General features: G+C 38.3%; 1 protein-coding gene across 5 annotated transcripts in view; it reads left to right on the top strand.

The window, feature by feature from the left end:
- klf8 (Kruppel like factor 8) overlaps positions 1–27,322 on the top strand; it is a 64,940-nt gene extending 37,618 nt beyond the window's left edge. For all 5 annotated transcript variants that reach the window (XM_079585548.1, XM_079585544.1, XM_079585547.1 and 2 more), the window contains 5 exons: positions 230–334; positions 15,020–15,476; positions 20,566–20,677; positions 24,270–24,412; positions 24,517–27,322. In XM_079585548.1, coding sequence (XP_079441674.1) covers positions 230–334; positions 15,020–15,476; positions 20,566–20,677; positions 24,270–24,412; positions 24,517–24,698 — 999 coding nt within the window. In that variant the 3' untranslated portion in view covers positions 24,699–27,322. The remainder of the gene's footprint in view (positions 1–229; positions 335–15,019; positions 15,477–20,565; positions 20,678–24,269; positions 24,413–24,516) is intronic.

Below are 27,322 nucleotides of genomic sequence, written 5' to 3' on the forward strand. Positions count from 1 at the left end.
TCTCACATCAGTCTGTTGAGGCTAATGGATTATCTCTCTATATAGCCTCTGTGACCTCCTGCTAACTTTTATTTCTTTTTGGATAACTCAGGTAATTTTGTTCAAACAAATTGTAGGTTTTTACAAATCTGTTCAGAGGTTAGCATTCTGCTAACTTCTCAGACTGTTGGTAAAACTACACCTCAATGCTCTGATTAGCCCTTAAATATTCTCTGTTTTTCCTTTGCAGTGTCAGACGAGTCCGAAGAAATCCACTGCAGCCACTTCTGAGCCTGTTGAGGAGATGCCATCCATACAAATCAAGTCTGAGCCAGAGGAGGTGGAGTGTATGGTGGTGAGTGAGCTTTTGTAATGTTTATGTATGTGTGCAGGGTTTGAACTTCCTAGTGGGAGAGTCCTGGGAGAGTATGAAGCCTAGAGTTATTGGAAAGGGGTGTGGTTGCAGTGTCATGAGAATGAAGTCAGTGGTCCTCAGGGTTCCTCTAGACTGGGAGAACTTGGATCTTCTCTCTCAAGATAAGGCCGGGCATAATCTAAATGTTAGGCCAATGTGTACTTTCTACTACAGATGCATTTAATATTAGTTTCACATAATGATTGTCTAGATTCTTTGATTAGTACATTCAGTAGTTGAAGTCACAATGAAATGGAAGATTTATGAAATACGAGTGAAACAGAATAATAAAAAAGAAAGGCAGGGCGGGGTTCTATTGATCAATTGTTGATTGGATGGAGGCTAGGGATGCGCATAATTAACTGGTTAACTGTTAATCGACAGACTAATTAATGCTATCAGTTAAAGGATTTTTTCACCCAAAAATTAAAATGATCATAATGATCTGCCTCATACAATGATGACATTATAAAAATAAAATGCAGTTCATGACCCCTTTAAGTGAAATATATATATATATTTCCTCATGCTCTGAATTTTTTTTTGGGTATTTTTAATGGGTCACAGACTCGAATCCATAATTATTTAATTAAATTATAATTGAACAAAATCTTGTTGGTTAACAGTTAATGATCGGTTAAGGAGCATTGGTATAAAAAACGGAAAAAAAACATCCCCTATTGAGACAGATCTGAATGCAAGCATGGAATCGATTGTAGGAAAGGAGGTTTGGAGGATAAAAGGTTTATGCGGACTAAATGATTGGTATTAAAGTCTGGTATACGTCACTAGAGGGAAGTTGTTTCACCATATTTTTTTATTAAATTAATCATTCACAATAAAATCAATGATATGCGTTGAGACAATATAGGAACATTTTTATTTTTTTAAAATATAGCTTTTAGCCATCTTTTGACCAGCCATAGATTTTTGTGTGATGTTTACTTTCTACCATGAACCTTGCAAACTTTAACTCTTGACTTTCTCGGAAAAGCTCATACTAGCTTCCTTGCAACATTACACAACTTTGTTTTCCCTGTAGACCAATACAAACCCGTGCACCCTGACTCCCGGAAATTGTGCGAAGTCAACGAATCAAATTGAAGTTTGTGTTTTTGTAAAGCACTTCCTGTTTTGCGTTCAAAATGCAGCAGAAATGCATACCATAGACTAGCAAGAGAGTAGGAAAGACCTAAATACAGCTCCACCTGTATTCCTTAGAACAATGTTTGGGAACTTGGAAAGTCTTCCATTACTAAATATACAAGAGAGCATGAGGAAATGAAAGAGTGATCATTAACTGGCATTCCCTCTGCTGTGTGGTATCTTATAGACCAAAGTTCCACATAAGGGAAGCATTACCTAATATTTTTACATGCCAGTTCCCTTACCCACTTTTTGGTGGTTTCTTTCTGTACCTTTGCGTTTCTGTCCTTCTATCTTTTCTTCCAAGTCTCGCCAAAGCCCTAATAGGATATATCGAGGGAGGCTTCCGTTCTACTGTAGTCATGGCAACGAGGCTCTGGCGGGAGTTGGAACGACTGTGATGTAGCCTCCCCAATACCCCTTCGCCTGAACACACACACTGACACACTACCCCACCCCCTCACAACACTCCCACTCCCGCACAATACACTCCTTAAGCCGTAAGACACACATGGAACACCACATACCTGCAGGGGTACAGACATGCTCACATCCACATACGCCATACATGCCCGACATGCACACGCTCATTCTGGAACTAACGGGAGCACTCATGCAAAAAGATGTGCTCCACACCCTTTTATCCTCATCCTCTTCACACACACATACACACACAGCCTTCTCTGTGTCTAATGCGCTTTTACCCAGCCAACACTTCATAAAGACTCGACTCACTACCAGTGTTTATTATAGAACAGCTTTGCCACTGGTGAAAAATCTGTGAAAAAAATCCAATGGGGAAAAGTCCAAGTTGCTGATCTTGATTGAGTCTTTCAGTTTGACCAAAAAGTACCTTGTAGCTTCCGTTAAGATCTATTGTCCATTTCACATGCGCTATCTGATACGCCATGCGGTTGTGAAAGGGAAGTTAGGGGCTTGCAGTCGGTTGCCAGGTATTTCAGGTAGTCTTGTGCTCAAACACATAACCGTTTGTCTATCAAATAAATCTCCGTAAACAGCATAATATTGTAACCCGGTAGGCTGGTTAGGCCCTGGGTGGGTAGTATTGTTTGTGGGAGTTAGGGATGTCAATTTACATAAATTCCCATAATCGATTGCTGTTTAAATTAAAGGGTTAGTTCAACCAGAAATGTCGTTCCAAACCCAGAAGACCTTTGTTCATCTTTGAAACACAAACAGATATTTTTGCTTTCTGCTCCCTCCATAGACAGCAACGGCACTGCAACTTTCAAGGCCCAGAATGGTAGTAAAGACATTGTTAAAATAGTCCATGTGACTACAGTGGTTCAAATGTAGTGAAGCAACGAGAATTCTTTTTGTGCACAAAAAACTAACAAAAATAAAGACTTTATTCAACAATTTCTTCTCTTCTGTGTCAGATCTCCTACGCTATTCGCATAGTAAATATAGTGCAGGGCTTCCGGGTTCTACACCAGAACGTCTCCTCACTATTGGCCGCCACTGGTCACATGAGCACCACGACACATGCGTGTGATACTGAAACGAGCTAGCCAATAACGAGCTGGCTTTCTGACATAGAACTCGGAACTCGGAAGAACACTGTTTACACTACGTCAACAGAGTAGGAAAATGACGTGGAAGAGAAGAAATTGTTGAATAAAGTCGTATTTTGTTTTTTCTAGCGCAAAAAAAGTATTCTCGTCACTTCATAACATTACATTTGAACCACTGTAGTCACATAGACTATTTTAATGATGTCTGTACCTTTCTGGGCCTTGAAATTTGCAATGATGTTGCTGTTTATCGAGGGGTCAACGGATTTCTTCAAAAATATCTTCATTAGGATTTTGAAGATGAACGAAGGTCTTATGGGTTTGGAACGACATGAGGGTGAGTAATTAATGACAGAATTTTCAATTTTGGGAGAACTAACCCTTTAATGATCAATTAATCGAATAAACGTTAACCATAACCACTTCAATTCGAAGCAGGAAGCGCTTCTAAGTTATCATGTTACTTAACAACTACTTGCTTAAGGCGAGACACGGCAGGCAAAAACATCGTTTTTTTTCTTCACTGGTCAATTTTGAGATTTTGGGCTATTTGTCTTCAATAACATGTCTTCTTTCAGACTTGTGGTGAAAAAAAGTCCAAAATACACATTTAGGTCTTTATTTTACTACACTTTGTCTATTTGCGTCTGTAGATTTCTCCGAAATTCAACAAAAGTTGGCGTTCTAAATCAACACGCTGCTCCGCGATCTCTGTGTTCTTCCTTTAATCACGCACACGTTTGTGAAAAGCTCTCTCTCTGCTGTACAATGCTGTCGGATCCAAATATGGTCATTTCCTTTTAATCAGCAACCAATTGTGAAAGTAAAATGGGCATTTAACCCTAAAAGCGAAATCTCATTGGCTGATGTCAATTTCTGACAACGTGATTGGTTCAGATGCATCATGTGATGCGCTCTGACATTTAGATGTGTGTTTTTGACTGTTTTTCTGCTCAGTTAAAGGATTTTGTGCTCAGTTAAAGTTTTGATGTGATTTAGGTGGTTTGTATTGTTGTTGCTAATTATTTGATAAGATATTGTGTCAGTAAATAGTTGTTTCTACTAAAAAAGTATGATTTTTTACATTACAAATCTTTAAATGCCTTTTTCTCAAAATGGGTTTTTTGTCACCCTCCAGTAGAAACATCTCAGCCTATGTAGCACCCATGTACACCAAATTTTCCAGTTATACACTTAGCAGTATTCTGAAGATATGTTCAGAGGGATTTGTTAATAAATCATTCCTGGCCTGATTTATGGGACATTTTAATCCAAAAAATATGGTGAAAATCTATTTTTTAAGGCTATGGACAGTATATTTTGATTTAGGTAATGAAAGCATATATTCTGAAATCCCTCTGAACATCTTTTTTCATCTTGTGTGTAAACAAAATGAAAAAAGAATTTTGCACCTGGCTTTATCATATGTCCAGATCTATCCACCGAAAATATATGCAAAAGTGTGCATATTTAATGAGAATACCTAATTTGCATAATTAAACATACAAATTTCAAAAACTTGTAATACATTTTTTTTTATGAACTTGTGTAAGTAATCAACTGAGGAAGTTTCATGGTGATATCTATTATTTTTAAATTTTACCCTATTCACCTGTAGTGTCTCGCCTTAACCAACACAAAATTGTTTCAAAGCTTAGAAGCTTGACTTTATAGTGATTATATGGAATATGATCAACACTTCACATTTGCTGAATTTTAGAAGTGCTCTAAAAATAACTGCTTTACATGAAAATTTGATATGTAATACTGAGATTAATGACCCTATTTGGTGGTGCAGCTTTGATTTTATGCCTAAAAAACTTGGCATAGTGCAACATCAACGGTCATGTTTGCCTTTGTTTTTGTTTCGTTTCTTATTGGACTTTTAGTTTGCTTGTCTTTGTTCTCGCTCATCATTAGTTACTATGGTTTTTAAATAAGTTCTCACACTTGTTTGATATTGAGTTTATCTTGTGTATACAGTATATACCCTCTGTTTCAGTTCCTCATTATCTGATGTTGGTTGGTTGGTTTCACACTGTTACTTTGATTCTCTCTTTTGTGTTGTTGTATTTAAGCTACTCTACTATTTGAATGGATACCTTTCTTTTCGTCATCCTTTGTGGACCTAATTTTGACATCATCATGTCTTTGAATTTTAGTAGTAGTGGCTGCCCCTCTCTACTGCTGTTTTTGTAACTTTAGCTGTTTTTATTAAAAAAGAGAAAAAAGGCTATTAATACATACAACTAGGGCTGGATTTTTTCAATCGATTAATCTTTTGATTGTTTTGTTTCGATTAATCGAATAATCTAATGATTCTAATAATTAGATAATCTAATGATTCTAATAATTTGATAGTCTAATGATTCTAGATCTATAATCTAATACCCTCTTACGTCACAGGGCCCCACAACTTCCAATTGGAAGCCACCGTTAGCCACCGTTCAACCTGAAGAGGGCAGCACTCAGGCGTTTTTACACCATATATTGTAGAATTAAAACACTTTATACCCAAATGTCAAAAAAAAAATACTTGAATCAATGAACAGCATTAATAAAGCCCCAGTCTTACAGATTATTAAAGCAGGGCTATGCAGTTTCGGGAATTTCTTCGCTGTATTCTCGCTTTTTGCTCGCAGGTTTCTCTATAGAGCTCCCCCTACAGCTTCGGAATAGATATTTGACAACACTGTCGAGAAACTTGTTGGCGACTCTAGGGGTGTGACGGTTAGTATATAACCGTGAGACCGACGGTTATAGTTAAACACCGTCATTAGAACTCTATAACCGCCAAAACCGTGTTATTAAAATATTTTTTACAAACATAAAAAAAAAAAAAAAAAAAAAAAAATTTTTAGATAGGATCATAATATGCGCAATACATCGGGAGACATGGTTTTTACCACTTAATGAAGTTTTGTTTTGTAAATCGTCAGAAATGATTTTTACCACTTCATATAAGTTTTGCTTTGTAAGCCTTTCCTTAAAGCGAATTTCGTTTTGTACAAATTGTACCTTAATTTTAATAAATGTTTCATCAACCATGAATTTCATGTATTTAATAATATAGCAGACAATATAATAACCGTGACATTGAGGCGCCGGCGCGCCGCGTTCACTTGCATTGCGTTGTGAACTAGAGCGCATCTCATCGTAAATGAATGAAACTATGCCTATGCCTCATGCATTAGCATTAAATATCTTTGCTACATCCTTTCTAGACGGGTGCGGCATTGAGAAATCTTGGAGATCTCCCTAATAAACGGAGGTCTGAAATATCTGCCCCTTTACCGATCAGAGCGCACGCTGACACGGAGTTAACCCGCTATCTCCAAGAAGAACCAATTGACTCTACGGCTAATCCACTAGCATGGTGGGGAGACACACGCTATCCGCTCTTAGCAAAATTGGCACGTAAATACATGTGTATTTGTGCTACAAGCACAGCATCAGAGCGAGTTTTTAGCACTGCGGGTAACATAGCTACCCCTGTCAGATCGTCACTAAAACCGAGTAAAGTGAACATGTTGGTGTTCCTGTCACGGAACTTTGAAGTCGAAAAAGATTAGGAATTTAAAATGTCATTGCACTTTTTTTGTTTCCTGTATTTAGTTAGTTTAATTAAGGTATTATCACAACAATCGTTGTTCGACTTTTTTTTTCTTTGATAAAGGTATGTAGATTTTATCATTTGTAATTTAGGCCTACTCATTCATTTTTATGCAGCTCTTATATAATTTAAGCAGCCTACGTTTTTAAAAGGATTTGTTTAGGGTGTGTGATTTATTTAAAACAAAGCATGTTCATTGCTTTTTTTTTTAAGGATTTAAAAAAAAAAACCGACGGTTATGTTACGAACCGTCACATTTGACTCACATCATAACCGTCATCACCAATTCTGAAACCGGCACACCCCTAGGCGACTCTCAGATACCAGAGGCTAGTAGATCAACGACATCAAAGCAGACGGGACATTCTTTAAAACGTCTTCTTCATTAGGGTTCGAACATCGTGAGGAAGCGCAATAATGACAGAATTTTAGCAGATTTTTTTGCTGTAAAGCAATTTGTTACATCCCGAGACTTGATATCAAGCAATACTTCCTGACGCTGCGGCCCGCCGGCTCAAAGTTGCAGGGGTATTTTTTCCGCTCACAGGCGATAGGGGGGTGCGAGACGACCACCAGTCAACCCGAAAAAAGTAATATAACCATTCCAATGACTCTGAAGCTCTTCAGTTAAGGTAAAAAACCTGCATAGTTCACCTTTATCTAAAAAAAAGTTGTTTTAGGGTTTAGTTACCCTTTAATATATATTTATTCAGCTGTATGACCCAACAGCTGAAGTCACAACCACATTCTAACTTAACGCAACAGTGTCAAACATGGCGGCGGTGTCCATAAAACCGCAAAGTTTTGCCATTACCGACAGTGCGTAATTAAATAAATTAGTCCAATCGATGTGCGTACTTTAGATATTTTCAATAACCAACAACATCATTTGATGCTTTGTATTTAGTTGCAGAGAGTACGTTTGAGTCTCGCAGCCACTGCAGCTCGTAAAAAAAACAATGCTGTTTGTAAAACAATTCACACATTAGATGGGGCTCGATATTTTTGTAATAACGGCTCATTTTAGCATGCCCTCGAGCCGTCATCATTGGGGGACATAATTATCTTGACGAATCGACGCATTCCATGCAAACCGATTAATTTACTTACTCTACATAATTCATTACGTTGACGCGTCGTTCCAGCCTTACATACAACTTCATTTTCCGAGACAGGAATGCAAATCGTTGCTTTAACATGCTAGATAACTGATAATTGATTAGTAACCGAAACAGCTTTTTACTCTCTCATTTCTGCGGTGGAATGTAAATTTGGTGCACTCCCTTGGGAATATAATTAATGGCCAATTTCCCCATTAATGGTCATCAGTAAGGTCAGCAGAGGGCCATGCTGCCATCAGTTCATCATTCCTAACAATATTAAACGGAAGCTTTTTTCACCAGAAACTCATATTTACAGTTTCAGCCTCTCTTTAGCTCTACTAGTTTGTTCTGCTTTTCTACACTGTGAGAAACATGGATCAATGTTCTCTGCGCTGCCAGCCTTTACCATAAGCAGTCCCTCTGCTGTCCTCGTTCATATGCTTTCAATACTTTCTTACTGGACTACTCGGTTCACTTTGGATCTTTGTGTGTCCTTGATATGTTAAAAGTTGGCTGTTAATGTTTTTTGATTTGTTGATTTGATTTCCATGGCCAGATTTTACAAATCTGACACCCAGCAGAAAATTATTGCATACACTTAAAAGTGTGTAATTTATGGACACTTTCATTGTAGTCAGCTTTGTTGATTATAATGGTAACAATTTAGTTTTGACACGTCATGCCAGTTGTTTACTGGTGCCAGTTATGTTGCGACTTGGCACATTAATATGGAGTGTGTGACAGAGTATTACGTGAATAATAAGTGATATTCAGAATATCTACTCTGTCTGATTTTCATAATATATTACTGTTTTTAAGTCGCTAGATAAAAATAAAAAAACTAACGGTCCAGCTAAAATAATGGTTTGTATACAGTTAACACGATACCAAAAAAATCCTGGTATAAATCATTTTAGATTTTGGTCATATACATACCATAATTATTATTACACTTGGGACCTTAACCTAATGTCTCTGTGAAGTTGTCTGTTTAATTTATATTTATATTTTAAGTGTTTTGTAAGAATGTTGATTTGTGAAGAACCCGTATGATGTTTGTTTGTTTCTCACAATTAGTTTACGTTTTTGTCTGTTTCTGGTTAACGCGATCCAAACGTATAACTAATATGAAATAGTAAAAACATCACACACAGGTCAAACACAATTGGTTTTGATAATGACAGCCACAAGGCTTGTCTTTATCACAACACTCACTTGCCGCCTCAGGCCGATACCGTTTCCTACAACTGTTAATAGATATTGAACACACTCAATTATCATCCCACACAGCGCTAGTGATAATTGGGTCACTACCGTCACTTATGGATGTCGTTCACCTGACTCCAGCGACACATCTTTATGGGATTTCTTTAGGTTTGAGCAATGGAAAACAACAACAAGAAAGGTGGAGTGGATGAAGGGTGGGGATGCAGCGAGGTGGCAGGGTGGAGAACCATAGAGAGACTGAGAGAGAGGTGGGCGGGATCGGGAGAGGGAAAATGAGTCAGCTGATGATATACCTCCCAGTTTCCATGACAACCGGAGGCCTTTCCCACCCACTCTCCCCTTATTCTGTTTCGCTCCCACCCTGGCCCACTCGCTCTCGTTTTCTCTCACTCGTTTCCTCCCAACACCTCCAGTTACACAACTCAGCTGTACAACCTCTGTCTGGACCTGGGTGGATGACATGACATGCAATTCTACCTGTCCATCTTGTCATATACTAATAAAAATAAAAATGTACCTTTATGTTGATCCTCTGACAAGATATTATTACAGCATATCATAGCTGTAGTTGGTGTATAAAGACCTCTACTTAATTTTTTTAATCTAAACATCAAAATTGTCATATGGTGTGACTGTCCGGCCTATGTGTGAACTTACTAATATGACAATATATCTCAGCAAAGTATAAATAATTGGTAGATTTACAGTTTAAGTAACAGAATTGGGCATTTTTAATGGACACAGAAAGTGTTTTTGATGTCTGTGCATGATTTTAAAGCAAGTTCTGGCCAAATACATTTACATTTACATTTATTCATTTAGCTGACGCTTTTATCCAAAGCGACTTACAAATGAGAAACAATAGAAGCAATTAAACTAGCAGTAGGACAACAATATGTAAGTGCTATGACCCTTCACAGTACAATCCAACGCAATTTTTTTTTTTTTTTTTTTTTTTTTTTAAGATAAGAAAGTGTTAGTAGTACTGGATTAAGTGCTCAAGTGCTGCCGAAAAAGATACGTCTTCAGCAGTTTCTTAAAGATGGCTACAGACTCAGCAGCTCTGGCTGAGTTAGGCAGATCATTCCACCAGCAGGGAACAGTCATGGTAAAGGTCCGAGAGAGAGATTTCGTGCCTCTTTGGGATGGCACCACCAGACGCCGCTCACTTGCAGAGCGCAAGTTTCTGGATGGCACATAAGTCTGTAGTAATGAGTTCAGGTACAAGGGAGCAGTGCCAGTGGTTGTTCTGTAGGCAAACGTCAGTGACTTGAATTTGATGCGAGCGGCAACCAGTGCAGTTTCGTGAGGAGAGGAGTGACGTGTGCTCTCTTCGGCTCGTTGAAGACCACTCTAGCTGCAGCATTCTGGATCAGTTGCAGAGGTTTGACAGTGCAAGCTGGGAGACCAGCCAGGAGAGCATTACAATAGTCCAGTCTGGATAGAACAAGCGCCTGAACAAGGAGTTGTGTAGCATGCTCTGATAGGAAGGGCCTGATCCTTCTGATGTTGTACAAGGAAAATCTGCATGACCGGGCAGTGCTAGCAATGTGGTCTGTGAAATTCAATTGGTCATCAATTACAACTCCAAGGTTCCTGGCTGATCTTGATGGAGTTATGGATGAAGAGCCTAGCTGGATGGTGAAGTTGTGATTAAGTGCTGGGTTAGCCGGGATTACAAGTAGCTCTGTCTTCGCAAGGTTTAGTTGAAGGTGGTGGTCCTTCATCCAGCCAGAGATGTCTGTCAGGCAGGCTGAGATGCGAGCGGCTACCGTCGGATCATCAGGCTGGAATGAGAGGTAGAGTTGTGTGTCATCAGCGTAGCAGTGGTAGGAAAAGCCATGTTTCTGAATCACAGATCCTAGTGATGTCATGTAGATGGAGAAGAGAAGTGGTCCAAGCACTGAGCCCTGAGGCACACCAGTAGCTAGATGTAGGGTTTTAGACACCTCACCCCTCCACGACACCCTAAAGGACCTACCTGAGAGGTAAGACTTGAACCACAGGAGTGCAGTTCCCGAGATGCCCTTCCTCTTTAGGATTGACAGGAGGATCTGGTGGTTAACTGTGTCAAAGGCAGCAGACAGATCCAGCAGGATGAGAACTGAGGATTTGGAAGCGGCTCTTGCAAGTCTTAGTGCTTCGATTACTGAGAGCAGAGCAGTCTCAGTTGAGTGTCCGCTTTTGAAGCCAGACTGATTGTTGTCCAAGAGGTTGTTCTGCGTAAGAAAGGAGGAGATCTGGTTGAAAACGACTCGTTCAAGTGTCTTTGCGACAAATGGAAGGAGGGATACCGGTCTGTAGTTTTCTAGATGTGCTGGATTTAGAGTGGGTTTCTTAAGCAGTGGGGTAACCCGCTAAATACATTTTGTTCGTAAAATGGGTGTCATATGGTGTGACACTGCAATCTATAATTTGAACGGGCATCGTTATGATGAAGAGGTCCAGACTCCACCAGAAACTTGCAGTGTCATCTCTGGAGTGGTTTGGAAGGTCAAGCGGTGAGTTCTGACTTTTTAATTTTCATTAAAACGCTCTGTATCTGATATGCTCATTAGTGGTCAATGTTTCGTCTTATGGTGTGACATTATTTACATAAACATGAAACACTTTTTTACTAATTGTACTTATTAATTCTTAAAAATCATTGCTGCCATGTGGCAATTTACATGCTAAGCATAAGCTAGATGTTTTTAGTTAACCAAGTGTGTGAGTGTGACACTGTATCATATGGTGTGACCGTTTTTCCGAGTAACACCATATGATATATTTGTCACACAATATTACATACACCTTTTTTAATGTTAAATAGATAAATAATCAAAACTTATTGAATTAATTTAACATTAAATATACAATTAAGTGAACATTAAATTACCCATACAATGAATGCATTTCCTTTTCGATTTTATACTTAATTCAACCTTGTTTCACCATGTTTGCCATGCTTTGCATATTAAAAGAATCTATTTTTTTTGTCTGTGTCAGGCAGAAATGTCAAGTAAAGAGAGGACACAAAAATACAGGGAAAGACTCAATGCTGACCATGCAAGGAGAGAGGAGGTCCTGAGGGAAAGGAAGAAAAAGTAAAGAGATCATGCCAGTTCACACAGAACAGACACCTTCTATAGGGATTGAAATCTGATCTAAATTATTAACTGTCCATACTGAGTATCACAACTGTTCATATCCAGATTTGTGTCAGATTTGATATTCAATTGGAGCAAATATATTTTACAGTGAAGATTGGTCATTGTTTTTCTTATCCAGCACCTATCACCAGTGGGGTTCCACAAGGGTCCATTTTGGGCCCTGTCTTGTTTTCATCATTATATATGCTTCCCTTGGGAATTATTATTTTTTAAATATGGTATTTCTTACCATCTATTTGCCTTTAAGACCTAATTGTAATGTTTCTGGTTTTTCGTAGGTTGTTTTGTTATTTTTTATTATTGCTTTATGTACTTGGGATGTACAGCACTTTAGAGTTACTGTGTAGCCTGTAAAGTGCTCTATAAATAAATAAATACAATAGAATGTGTGACCCGTGTCATCTTCTGTAATATCTGCGTTGGTTTCTATGGGTATACGCCAAAAACAACAACAGCAACAACATGGAGGGGTTTGTAATAGTTTGCTAAATGTTTTTTTTGTCTTATATACAACTGTTGTATTACAACATGAAAGTAGCTGTGTTTCCATTACCCTTCAAATTTAGCTAATTGAAATTGCGAATTGAAAATGCGTCCAATGGAAAGACTTCAATTTAGCAAAAACTCCTATTGCAAAAAATAACTATATTCATAGCCTTATAAATTTTTATAAAGTCAAAAACACGTGTTCACACTGTCAGTTCAAATCCGATCACCTCAGTATTGTCTTAATTTACATCTCTTCCTTCACCCCTCTTCCCCGATCTTTTCTCTCCACATGTTGAAACGACCTGAAATTCACCCAAAACTATCATACAACACTACATGTTTGGTATCATTAGAAATATCTCCAACATTTGACTATTGTAGATTGATAATAGTTTTACTGTTTAACAATTATAATTGTTGTATAATTGTTGAGTTTCTTAAATATCATTTTAAAAGTTTAAAACGATGTTAGTATGTTTGATGATTTTTATTCTTATTAATGTTAACTGGATTGAAGTAGGCTAATTGAATGTTGAATTTTTATTTTATATATAATAACTGTTATGTCACACCATATGACAATTTTAGGCCAGATGCAACAAATTGGTGAATAAATCCAATTTGCAACACAAAATCTAAAAGTCCACATATATTTTTGGAAATTCAAGAGTCAGTACAACACAACTCAAAAAATTGTATGCCTAATATTTGAAATAATAAAAAAAAATATATATTGTTGGACATCACGACACATTGGTCTTTTAGAATGAGTACATGATAATGCTGTATGGTACTGAAGCGTCCATTGTAGTGCGTTGGATTGCAATACCCCATTTCCTTTGACATTTTCCAAATCTGTTTAATTTTAGTTTGCACTTCTGTAACCAAAGTTGAATGTATTTTCCCATGTAATGCATCAGCTTTGGTCCCACACCAGCTAAACACCCTCTGGCTCTTCCTGCTATAGTAACCAAGCCTCAAACTGAAATTGGTTGAGCTGGAAAGAGATTGACAGATCTGAGCAGACCGCTCTTATTGTGTTTGGGAGGCTCAATGTTTACACTTTTGGGGGAGATAAGCCCATACTAAAAGTAGTCAATGAACAATAAACTGGGTTAAGAGAATGCATTTTAACATAAAAAGTCTTACATGCATCACCTTTAAATTACAACAAATTGACAAAAACATTATTATTAAGTAGGGATGCACGATATATCGGCCACCATATCTGTATCGGCCGATATTTAAATTTTTGATGTTATCACTAACTGCCCGATTAGACAATTTGTAAGATTTATAACAGCCGATAAATATGGTTTATTTCCGCCGGTTCGCCATCATGGATTTGGAATCACTTGAATATAAGATACAACATGTCCAGCGCAAGTCTATCATATAGGCTATATGAAATTTCGAAATGGGAATATTATAATTGTGTGCTTGGTACATGGCTTTTAATGGTGAGACTTTTGTTTTTGTAATCAGGCTCTCAAGGATAATGTAAAAATGTGTATTTCGATTTGTCTGATACACAATGACGAAGTGACGTTTCACTCATAGTTACCACAGGCAGAAAACAAAAGAATAGAAAGTATCATTAGCAAAACTTGAAATGAAAAGTAGACGGCTGCCATTGGGGAAAATATTAGGCTGAGAAATGTTGAATTAATGCCTGTTAAAATAAAAACTATTTTGAATAGTGTTTTTGCCTATTTACATCCCTAGAATCGCCATAGACATACATTTGAAGAAGGGAACTGAGCCATGTCTAGAGACCAGAATCATATAGACCCAGAAACTGCAAAACAGTGTGCTAACATCCACTCAGAACACCTTAGCAACCACATAGCAATGCCCTGACAACCACATACAAATTCCTAGCATTATGGCAGTAAGTTCTGCACAAACAAGCACCACAAGTTTAGCGTTTTTAAGTTGACTGTTCCCTTGCTGGTGCTAAAAACACACTAACATCTCTGTTTGCATGAGGCTTCATTCAAGAATTGCTTTCAAACGTTCCATTTGTTTTATTACCTTTACCAAAAGAGGTTTGTTATGAGTCTTACTGCAGAGGGAGTTTAGTGGCTGTAACTTGTGCACATACACACTCAGATCTTTACTTTGACTGTGTATAAATGGGACTGTGTTGAGCTGGCCTCGTGCCAGTTTCAGGCCTTCTCCTCTGCCCAATCTGGCCAGCCATTGTCCCTGTGTTTTGTGGAGCTTCTGCTCTGTACCCTCCCTTTCCTTGCCGTCCCTCCTAATCTCCTTCCTCAACCGTTTGCTCTTCCATATGCCTTCCTTATCTCCCTTATACCCTCGTTTTCTTCAAATGTTCTTCTATTTTTCTGCCTCTACAGAAAGAAGAGCCATTAGACGATTATCCTGAGCCCACAGACCTCAAAATCAAATCCTCCCCCCCTCCGCTCTGTGAAATCAGCGCCCGACACAACGATGACGACCAGACGGAACCCGTGGACCTGTCTCTCAACAAGCCCCGCCCCTCTCTCCCGGTAGCCACGACGACCTCCACCCCTGTAAACCCAACTCTCCAGAACATAAGCGCCACCATCCCAGCGGTGCTGTCGGCGGGCTCCATACTGGCGTCCACGCAAGGGGTCGGAGGTCAGCAGATCCTCCATGTCATCCACACCATACCCTCCGTGAGCATGCCCAGTAAGATGGGGCAGCTGCAGACCATCCCCGTGGTGGTGCAATCCTTACCGGTGGTCTATACAACCGTACCCACGGATGGAATGGCCACCGCCGCCATCACTGTACCTCTCATCGGGAGCGACGGCCGGTCGGAGGGATCAGGTGAGATGACCTTTGAACTGAAAGAGATATAGAATGAGCTTAAAACCTCATACATCTATACCATAGCTACAGTAGTAGTACAGTGATAGCTTATAAGTAAGACTCATTAATGGTAAAGGTCAGTGTAAAAACCTTTTCATGTGTGCATCCAAAATAAAAGTTTGTGTTATATATGCATTTTAATGTATGTGTGTGTACTGTGTATAATTATTTTGTATTTATGATTATACACACATGCATGTATATATTAAATGTTATTTTTATATAAAATATTTATATATATTATATATATATAGGCCTATACAGTATATAAATGCAAATATTTCTCAAAAATATAAATACGTGTGTGTATTTATATATACAAAATAATTATATACAGTAGCCTACACACAATACATTTATATTACGTAAACACAAACTTTTATTTTGTATGCGATTAATCACGATTAATTGTTGCACAGTCCTAGTATGTGTTGCTTTGCTGATGACATGCCTTGAAATCTGAGCTAAGTTTAATAATAGATGTGAGTTAGTAATATTCTTTTTTTTTTTACTTGTTTGTTACCAGAACTGTTAATCGATCAAATATTTAATTAAATTGAAATATACAAAATATAATATTATTAAATATTTACATTTTATCGATCATAATATTTTCATAGTTTAAACATTTCAGTTAATTTTTTAGGGAAAAACAATATGCACTCTGCCATAATAAAATAAAAGTTATTTAATTGTAATAATATTTCACAATATTCATGTTAAGAAAACAAAACGCATAAAAGGACCCCAAACTTTTTAACAGCTGTGTATACTGTAATTAAATCTGCATTAATAATTCAACGATAAAACTTTCCCTACAATTTATAGATGTAATCTTACATCAGTTCCAATCATCTCTGAAGGTTTTTAGAAACCAGAACAGAATCCAGAAGTTATAATGTCAAATTTAATGAATCTGTTAATGCTGGTAAAAATTGTGTTAAAGGGATAGTTCCCTCAAAAATGAAGTAAAAAAATCTGTCATCAATGACTCACCCTCATGTTGTTCCAAACCTGCATGAAAGATTTTCATTTTTGGGTGAACTATCCCTTTAATTACCATTTTAACTGCATCATTAACTTTAACAGCTCTCGTTCTTGCTGTTTTGTTGACATCTTAAATAAAAAATCGAATCATTTGACAGGCTCCTATAAGTCTTATTTTCCAATCATTATACATTTTTTTAAATCCTCAAAACTACTAAAGGACCAGTTAAGAAATCCAAATCACGTTCATTCCTATTCAGTAGAGTGACATGCTCTCGCAAGTACAAACTTTTTTGTAGTCATACGTTAAGTGGCATTTTGAAGTTGGTCTAAAGTAATAATGCAAATATGAGCCTGGGGCGAATCTTGTCTCCTTTATTTAAAACTGTTCATATATACTGCTGATCTTCCCTCCTTTAGCTCTACCGTTTCCTTTAGGTGGCCACACCTTGGTCTCGCCCTCTTACAGTTGCGTGCCATTGCCGTTTAGTTATCTGTGTTCAGACGCAGCTTCTTCCCACACATATGGATGTGCGTATAAAAGATACAAAAGACTATTTCAGGGTGAGGCAGAAACAAGCTTAAACTTTTAATTAAAGGCGATAATGAAACAAAATGTTTTGACCTTTATTTAAAAGGAATATAAATTGTATACAAGTACAGGCCGTGTTACAGTTTCACTCACAAAAAGGGTTTTTTGAGGTTTCAGATTGAACAAAGATTTTTTGTTTAAAAGAAACATTTGAACACGGACTTGTTTCATCATCTTTTGACATAGCATGAGCGGGACAAATTATAAAACTTTACCACAGTTTCCCCTCAAATTCCATAGTTACAATGGTAATTAGTGGTCTTGTATATTACAATTATTCATACTTGGGCTTATCGATTTGAAGGGATAGTTCACTTTAAAATGAAAATTCTGTCATCATATACTCACCCTCAAGTTGTTTCAAACCTGTATGAATATATTTCTTCTGCTGAACACAAAGGAAGATATTTTGAAAAACGTCAGTAACAAAACAGTTACCAGGTCCCATTGACTTCCATAGTATTTTTTTTCCTATTATGGAAGTCAATGGGACCTGGTAACTGTTTGGTTACTGACATTTTTCAAAATATCTTCCTTTGTGTTCAGCAGAAGAAAGAAATTAATACAGGTTTGAAACAACTTGAGGGTGAGTACATGATGACAGAATTTTCATTTTAAAGTGAACTATCCCTTTAAGGCAAGTCATTTCTCTCTTTGGCAAACTTTGAAACAGCTCCTATCTTTTTTAAATGGGAAACATTAAATTCTCTAAAGCTGCTCACTTAGCTGATGAATAAATGTCATATTTTAAATCGGCAATGACATCTGACAACGGTCTCATACATTTAGTTTATAAATGCTCAAATCATGACCAAAAACTGGATTTTTCAGAATGGTCCAGTCAATGCACATGTGCGTCTCAGAACACGGTTTGTTTTTATAGAACCAAAAGCAATAACTTTACCAAATGCCGACTGTTTTTTAATTTATTTAGAAGGCGGGATTTTCCCATATTGCGCATTGCACAATCTCCATTCATAGTGATATGAGTGCACTGTCTTTGTATCAATAAAATCTTTGGGGATTTCAAACAAATCACTTAGACTAAGTATTAAACCGTAATATATTTTTGAAAGAACCTATGCTTCACCCCTCTTTTTGACATGATGTAGGCCAAGTATGGTAACCTGAATTAAACCCATTCAAGTTAGTGTACAGTACACACATTTGAAGCAGTGAGTAGTGAACAAACACACACTGAGCAGTGGCCATTTTACTTCTGCGATTGGGGGTTAGGTACCTCAGACATTTCCTGCCGGTACTGAGAATCGAACTCGCAATCTTCGGATTTCCAGTCTGACTCTTTAACCATTAGGCAACAACTGCCCCAAAAGTGAAATGGTTTGGTCCACTTGAGTCTTTTTCTTCCCATTGCTCTTTTAATCTCACGACTTTCAGTCTCCCCTGAAAGACACCATGCAGGCCTTGGATCGTAATAAGAACATTAAAACACACCAAAAATGAATAAAATTTGCTGAATGATTTTTAATGGGAGAACCCCACCCAAATAACACTATGGAAAAAAAATGCTAATGCTTATTTAACACACTGATTCAACCCCAAAAGTTTAAACTCAGGGAGGAGCTGTGTTTGGCTCCTTTTGTTTTCGGGTTATTAACTTTGTATGTAGCTCTTTGAAACCAAGTAATGTAATGGAGACATTATGAAGGTCAGTAAATTGTGTTATTTGGGTGGGGATCATCTTCAAAGAAACCATAATGTAGATCAGTTTCTTTTGGATTCAATTTATGAGAAAACTACCGAGGTGAAGGACTCAGCATGCTTTATTGAACAGGCCCATAGCACCACATGTTGTCTCCAATGAGAGGCTGTAGATTAAGTATCTCTGTAGATGTTTTTTCTTTCTTTCTTTTTGAGTAACTTGGGACAATTGGGTTTTGGGAGAGTCGACATTTAATGAATGGGCAGCACCCTTCCCCCTTTCATTTAGAAGATAATCTTTGCAAACTCCTGGGCATTTCCAAATCATCTCCTCTGTCGGTGGTTAAAGGTCACGTCAAGAGATATCAACCCAGTACTCAACGAATTGAACTTGTATTCTTTTTTTTATCCATTTCTTCATCCTGTGGACTCAAGAACCGTCTGGTTGCCAAAAAACACAAAGAAGATGTTAGATTCTGGAAGTGATGTTGTTTGAATAAAATTTTCGGCAGGAATGCTTTTCTGTATTTGATTGAATTGCTTGTCCCAGTGCTTGACTCGCTCCTCATTTCAGTGGGAGGCTTTTTAAACAACCCAAACATGTGAACAGAACCGATAGATAAAGTTAAAGTTACAGCGGGAGCCCGCGCCAAGCCCATTGAGTTTTAACAGACACCCTAAAGCGTATGGTGGGTTTGATGGGGTGTAATTGGGAATGAATAGGGGAAAGTCACGTGAGAGGAGACAATGCCTCCATCACACTATAATTGGATGCGATTGGATTTAATTGGTTCGAGAAATAAATCCCGCCTCTTCGTTCACGTTAGTGAATCAGTCTGAAGAACAAAATGATGTTAAAAGATTAGTTTACTTCAGAATTAAAATTTCCTTATAATTTACTCACCCTCTTATCATCCAAGATGTTTATGTCTTTCTTTCATCAGTCGAAAAGAAATTAAGGTTTTTTGAGGAAAAGATTCCACAATTTTTTCCATAGTGGACTTCAATGGCAACCAGTGGATTGAAGGTCCAAATTGCATTTTCAATGCAGCTTCAAAGGGCTCTATACGATCCCAGCAGAGGAATAGGGGTCTTATCTAGAGACATTTCAATGAAACTAATAAGTAAGGCCAGTTTATGCTACCTCTTTTGTATATAGGTTTACACAATGTCCACCTATGGTCTTCATTGGCTGCCCGTGAAACGCGTCTACTTTGACCCGTCCTCAAACACCGCTGTCGTAGGTGAAGCCTGAAAGAGTTTGGTCGACATGTCATTCATGTTGTCGACATGTCATTCAAGAAGACACTGTTTTTCGTGCTGTGAAAGCTAAACAATTGACACTGTAAAACTGACACCATTGTTACTGTTTGTATCACTGTGTAAACAAGTATTGAGAAAGAGCAGATATGGATAGAGATGTGTTTTGTTTCAGACATGTGCTGTAAGCGGTCGACCAATCATACAGACTGGGCCATCTGACCAATAAGAGCAGAGTAGGCTCTTGGAAAGGAGGGGTTTAGAGAGACCGAATCATTTATCGAACGTTTCAGACACTGTGAGAACAGTGGTGATGCTGCAATGTATTTTATGAGAAACTTAAACTGTTTTTTTGACCTTGGATGCATGTAAACGTATTGTTGGAGAAAACAAAATTAGGAACCTTTAAAATGGTATAATAGTGGCACTTTAATAAAATACAATTATTGTCATTTAAGGGTTAAATACTTTTCATAAATTCATGTTGATTTTCCAATTCAGCATTTCACTCCAATTTCTTTTTTCTTTTATACCATGTAATTTCAGTGCGTATAAAGCCAGGATCAACCTCTCCAGTGGAGTTTCAGTCTGACAGTGATGCTGAAAGCGGCACAGAGTCTGGATCGGCCTCGTTCAGCACGCAAGGGATGGATCCCAGGTGAGAGAGATATCCCATATACATCTGAATATCTCGATCCTGGGATATGTACAGTATCTGACATCCTGGTCTAATGGCATCACTGCACCACTCCTCTGGATGATTACGTAACCTTCAACACACTGGAGGCCCATGGCTCTTCTTTGCGTTGATTTCAAGCTGGATGCGTGTGTGTGTGTGTGTGTGTGTGTGTGTGTGTGTGTGTGTGTTGCTGGGCAGGGTTCTCTCCAAACTGGGTGTAAACAATGTTACATAACTTGCAATGTCGTCACACCTTTAAAAGAGGGAGTAAAATGCAAAGAAGGACAAATAGAAGTGGCAGGGTGACAGGGCAGGATGGAGAACAAGAGGGTCTTTTGCCAGTGTGTGTATAATTGTTCGGACATGCGGTCAGGTGATTGCTGGGAGAGAGAAATCCGATGGAAATGAGTTGGGGGGGTGGGGGGGGGGAACTGGTTTGCAGCCAGGGAGGGGAAAGGAAGAGGCTGAGAAAGAGAGAGGAAGGAAAGGAGGGGAGAAAGAGATGGGCTGAAAAAAAACCATGGCAGGGGGAGGGGGATTGGAGCAGGAAGGGAAAGGGAGAGAGATCGGCATTGAACTGGAAGCTCTCCAGCTGTATGGAATTCACACACACACACACACACACACACACACACGCTTGCTCTTTAGCTCTCCCTGCTGGCCAGTTAGTATAGTTGCACTAGGGGTTGTAATAGTGCTATTTACATATAATTCTGGGATGCAAGAATCATTTTAGGTAGTGTTTTTATACAGCTAGGTTATTTTATGCATGCATATAAATTAGAGGCACATATTTGATTACATCACTATTGGTTTTATCAAACCCCTTCTATAGTTGTCAGATAAATGTGAAGTTTGGGGGGGCTTTGAGCCCTTGTTTTCTGTTAGAGCCGAGTCTATATAGAAGAAGTAGAAGGGGAAAGCGCCACAGGTCAAAAACACTGCAGCTTGAAATGTTACTTAAAACTGGTGAAATGTCAAGTTGATCAAAATTTTGCCATGTAATGCAAAAGAGGGGGTGATTATTCTGGAGACTTGGTATTACCTTTCTGTGACACTCACCCTCCAGTTTCTTGTGACCAATTTGTAATTAATTTCTGTAATTACAGCTGTAATAACACTGTTGTCCCTTGATTCGACTCGCATTTCAACATAGGTTTACTTGGGTTATTGTGTGCACATCCCAACTTCTGGCAAGTGCTGGACAAAAAGGAATATTAAAATGAAAGGATTGTAATGTCCGCAACACGGCTACTTACTCCCATATTTAATAAATAAATGATTAAATATGGGAGTAAGTAGCAGTGTTGCGGACATTACAATCCTTTCATTACTTGATTATAAATACATAAATTAAGGCGTCTGTCCAGAAAATGTTCATCTTAGAAAAAATAACTAACAATATTAAAGTTATACTTACATTTACTTTATAAAATCAGTAGAGATTTTACAGTAAAAACCCCCCCAAAAGAACACGTGTGCCGTAACCTAAAGGAGGATGTATTTAGAAATATACTAAAAAGCCTTTTAAAGCAGCACTAGGTTACTTTTCTTTTTTTTGCTCTCGGGGTCCCCCTACAGTTGGGAAACAGTATTGTCCTCTACTACTGTCGTAAACTCTGTCATACATGCACGTCCATTTGTTGACAACCATGATAGCCCTGAACACTGTAGGAGTTCACATGCAGGTGTTCTGCTTGTGTCGCGTGTGAAATGTCTTCATCCAGGTACAGTGGCATATATTTCAGCATGTCATATGAATATAATTTCATGGGTTTTATTTTTTTCAAACGACAAATGATCGTGATGCTTACGTTTACAAGCCAGCGTCATTATAGTAGCCTAGTCTATTGGTTACCGTTTTACTGAATCTATATGATACTTCAATGCAATGTTTGAGTGGTAGATATAATAACCATATATCGTCAATATTATAATATCAAGCTACCATAGATGAATCTGCAAATTTTACAAATCGATTTATTATAGCTTGAGGCAAGACAAATAAACAAATATCACAGACATGTTAGGTATCCTAAAATATTATTTTGTACATCTTATATATTTACTTGAAAGAATGTAGCCCCTACCAAACTTGTACACGCCCTTTAGACATAGGCTTTCATTTGATATTTGAAAGTCCGCATCGGTCGAGCATAGGGTTGCCACCTTTGAAGTGTGAAAAACCGGGACACAGATTATTATTATTTTTTGTGGTCTGAGTCTGAGTTGTAGGTTGTAAATAGTATTTTCTTTGACACTGGTGGCTCATCCGACTTTGTTGTGTTATCCTCATAGACAGTGGTTATCCTCCTCGTCCGTCTCTCTCCCCATTTCACACAATAGATGTAAATAGACATATTTTAAAAAGCTATCTAGCAACTAAACTCACACTGTATCATCTTGGATGTGTGTTGATGCGCGCGCGCGACCGACCGACAGCACAGGCAGTTGCTAGGCGATAAGTTGAGCTTCCAATCAAATAAAAGTAAACGCCTGGCATTTGCCAATCCACTGTTTTACCCGTTTTTACCATGTTTTTTACCCGTTTACGGACACAGGATTGGATGTACTGTACACAACTATGAAGAAAACACAGTAACAGTAGACGGAAACGGTTTAATTTGAAACCAGGAAATTCTACTTTAGAAGTACATTTTCACAAAAAAACGGGACAATTCGTGTCCCGGGAAAGAATATGAATTTTCTGGGACTGTCGCTCAAAAAAGAGAATAATCCCTGGAAAACCGGGACGGGTGGCATCGGGCACCCCTCCTCCTCCTTCAGCTCACGCCAGCGAGGAAACGCTGGCCCAATGTAGATCCTCGTTTTGCCTTTAATACGATCACTTTCTCGTTTCCTCTTTTTGCTTTCCTCCGACAAAACCTTTGCTTTCTTGCTTTTCTGTGCTGCTTCGGCCATGACTATAACATTTGGCAAACAAACGCTAGTTTGGCTCGCACGTCCGATTTTAAGGAAGTGGGGGTGGTGGTGGAAGTGACGTATATGCCGTAAAGCAGTCGAATTTTGTAGTTCTCTTTGTTCGCCGGTTACTACCCGAAACCCGAAGTTTAAAAGTACGATTAAAAACTATACAGACCCCGTCAGGCTATGGCAGACGTGTCATTCAACCTAGTGTAAGTCGATGTACCATCACAAGAGACTTGGAAATATATTATTAAGGTTGAAAAGTTACCTGGTGCTGCTTTAACTTGCTAAAAAGTATATACAATTAGACAAAGGCATGTAGTAGATTGTGAACAACAGGTTTTTGATCATGTTGATAATTTAGAGGCCTTAAAAAATGGAGTATTGAAAATCATACTATTGGCTTTATAGGGTTAAGAGTGTTGCAATAAAAGTTTCCATTGTATCACTGATCTAATTTGATCACCGTAATCCAAGTGATGGATTAATCTGTTTTATTCATGAAGATCATGCTGAATGTTTGCACCTGCCTTCACATGCTCAAATGCGCTCGTAATCTTTATGTAATCCAGGGATGGGTTTGGTATGACTTGAATTGAGCGCCACACCCTAATAGCGAAAACGTTTCACTTTTTGTTCCTAGTATGAATACGGATGTGGACATCCAAGTTGACCCCGACTCGCCGGACATGAAGAGAAGACGTGTGCACATGTGCGATTATGACGGCTGCAACAAAGTCTACACCAAGAGCTCGCATCTGAAAGCCCACCGGAGAATACACACAGGTGTGCCTTTTTTCTGCTGTTATTTTTGGCACAATTGTAATTTATTTATAAAAATGATAGAAATGATTTATATATTAAATTATTATATGGTGATGCCTTTACAGGTGAAAAGCCGTACCAGTGCACATGGGAGGGCTGTACCTGGCGCTTTGCCCGTTCGGACGAGCTGACGCGACACTTTCGGAAGCACACCGGCATCAAACCCTTTCGCTGCACCGACTGTGACCGCAGCTTCTCCCGCTCGGACCACCTGGCACTTCATCGACGGCGCCACGTCATGATGTGAAACACTTTTCCCGCCACCCTCCCCAGCCCTCACCTCCCTGCCTGCTCCTCAGGAGACATGCGCGCCCATCCGGGGAGTCCAAACGCTGTTGACGTCACCTCCCCAGTCTCCGGATAAGAACATGTGTTGGATATGGAGAAAGGGTGGCGCAATCATATTGGTTACCCCTCCTGGTCAGAACATGACTGCAGTTTTCAGCTAAGCTTCTAAAAGCCACAAACCACCCGTCCACTGGTGACCTCCACCTTCATCTAGTACAGATGTCTAGATGCATGCCTGATCATTAGCCGTTACTTGAAGTGACTACAAGAAAGGCAAACCGCACGCAGAACTGCTATAAGCAGAGAGTGAAGATTGGGGAAGGTACCCCTTATTGAGAGTTGTTGAAAGTTAGAAAAATATGAAAGTAAAGGATTTTATGCAAGATGGTTTGGAAAAAGTCAAGTTATGTAATAAATGTAGTCATTTTAATGAGATAGGAGGGTTGGAGATACATCTACAGCTGCCTTGTTGAATTCTTACGTTTTATCCAAACTTTTTCTTGTCCTAAATTTGTATACACAAGCTCTACATGCATCTTAGGGCCTGTACATTTCTGTGTGGATGGAAGTTAACGTAGAGCGCATTGTAAAGACAGCTGAAGATGTACCCTGTTTTACAGTTTTTATTTTATTTTATTTAACAAATAAGTTTTTATATCTACCCTAACCCAAATGAGAAGTCGAGGCAGGGGGCTGACAAGACTGTGAATTTTTGTAAAATATTTTTCTTGATTAGTATCTGCTGTCTAAGCATCTTCCCAAAAGTAGTTTGGCGCAAAAAAAACAGTATTTCTTTTTGTTTTTTAAAAGACATTTTTATTGCCAATAATGGCATCTAACATAAATAACACCTTTTGATGGGTGTTAATCTAACCTTCAGATATTATTTCATAAGGCTGTGAAAATAAACGTTTAAAAAAAAAGCAACATAGCTGGCAGGGAAAGGGGGGGGCTTACTAAAATCGGTATGTATGTGTGTGTGTATGTCTGTGTATAAGCACACTTGTTTGCATATTTGTAAAAAAAATAAAAAGACATAATCAGAGATATAATAGTACAGATGTCTAGATGCATTGTTACTTCTAGCCCATCAGAGCCTTAATTGAAGTAAACGTGCAAATCTGATTTGCGCAAGGTTTTCGGAGTTCCTCAGGGTTCGATACTGGGACCCCTATTTTTGTGAGGCACCCTGAAAATCCCTATTTGCACCTAGTTCACAGTGACAAACATGTCTTAACAGCTCCTGCCCTGATATGCATGATATGCAAAAATACCCCCTCAACCCCCCAAAATATGTTGAAGTTATTGGACAGAGATATTATGAAAATGTTGGGCTGAGTCCATGTAAATCTGTGAGGAGAGGGTATCCTGGACACTTCTTCCCTCTAACTAGCACTCATTGCCATGGTCATAATTTCAATCGCTAGCAGCTGATTAAGTGCGCATTATGCCTTTTTTCAGAAGAAACGCTTGTTCGATTCCAGCCTTTGAGAGTCAAGTGCATGTCTGCAGCAGCTGCACGATATTTGGTCCAGAGAGCAATGTAGTCGTAAGATTTTGTATTGTTCTCTTGCTTCAACTCAAAGTTACTAAGCACATCTTTCTAGAAGAGTATATGCATTTGATTGCGATCCCTTTCTTTTTTTAAAAGCTGTTCATAGACTTACAGACAATGAATAATTAAAGAGTTAATGTACATACTGTATATAATCTACAAAGTTCTTGAATAAATGTAACGGGTGGATTTCTATTTTTAACACTGACTAGATAATGTGAAATACTCGTTTTCTTTCTCTTTTTTGTTGTTTCTTTGAATCTTCTTTTTTTTTTTTATCCCTTGAAATGAGTCCCTAATGTGTTGTACGCCCCTAAAGTGTTGCATGGAGAGTAGAGTTTTCTTTGTGAAGTCGGTGAGCATGTCAAAGCGTTGGTGCCCTGACAGATGTGGCCTATAAGCACTGATAATCCACATGAAATGTGTGCAACCATGGCCATTCGTAGCATATGCATGGCCTATTTATAACTACTACAAAACATGCTGGTAAAACATGTACCTTCATACCATCCTAAATTGAAATTATTGTAATCCAAGATGGCGTAATGTTAGGAGTCAGCCTCTTATCAATGTTGAAGTGCCCACGACTGAATTTTGTGACATGCTTGTCTATCTAAAAGTATGTTTGCTTTCATTACTTGCATATGATTTGTTTAAAATAGTGTGCGACCTTGTGCTCAAATCATGAAAGAGTTTGGGTTTCGTGTGAGTGTATGTGTATGTGTGCAAGTGTGGTTATCATTAAATTCTCTTTTAAACTTTCAGAATCATAGGTATTTTATATTGAATGCAGTAACTTATGGGCCAGTACTATATTACTCAGTGCAATGCAGTTATCATTATAACAAAACAAGTAATTAATGTTATTTCTTTTGTATTTGTACAGAACAAGTGTAAAGATCAGCGAGGAAAACACATTTTGATACTGTGAGAAATGGTGTTAAAAGTCAGTTTCCCTTGTACAGTTGTGATTACCCACTCCTTTTATAGAATAAAATGTTTTGGTGCAACACGGTGCGTTGTGTATT

This window comes from Phoxinus phoxinus (assembly GCF_949152265.1).
Source record: "Phoxinus phoxinus genome assembly, chromosome: 17".
Lineage (NCBI taxonomy): Eukaryota > Metazoa > Chordata > Actinopteri > Cypriniformes > Leuciscidae > Phoxinus > Phoxinus phoxinus.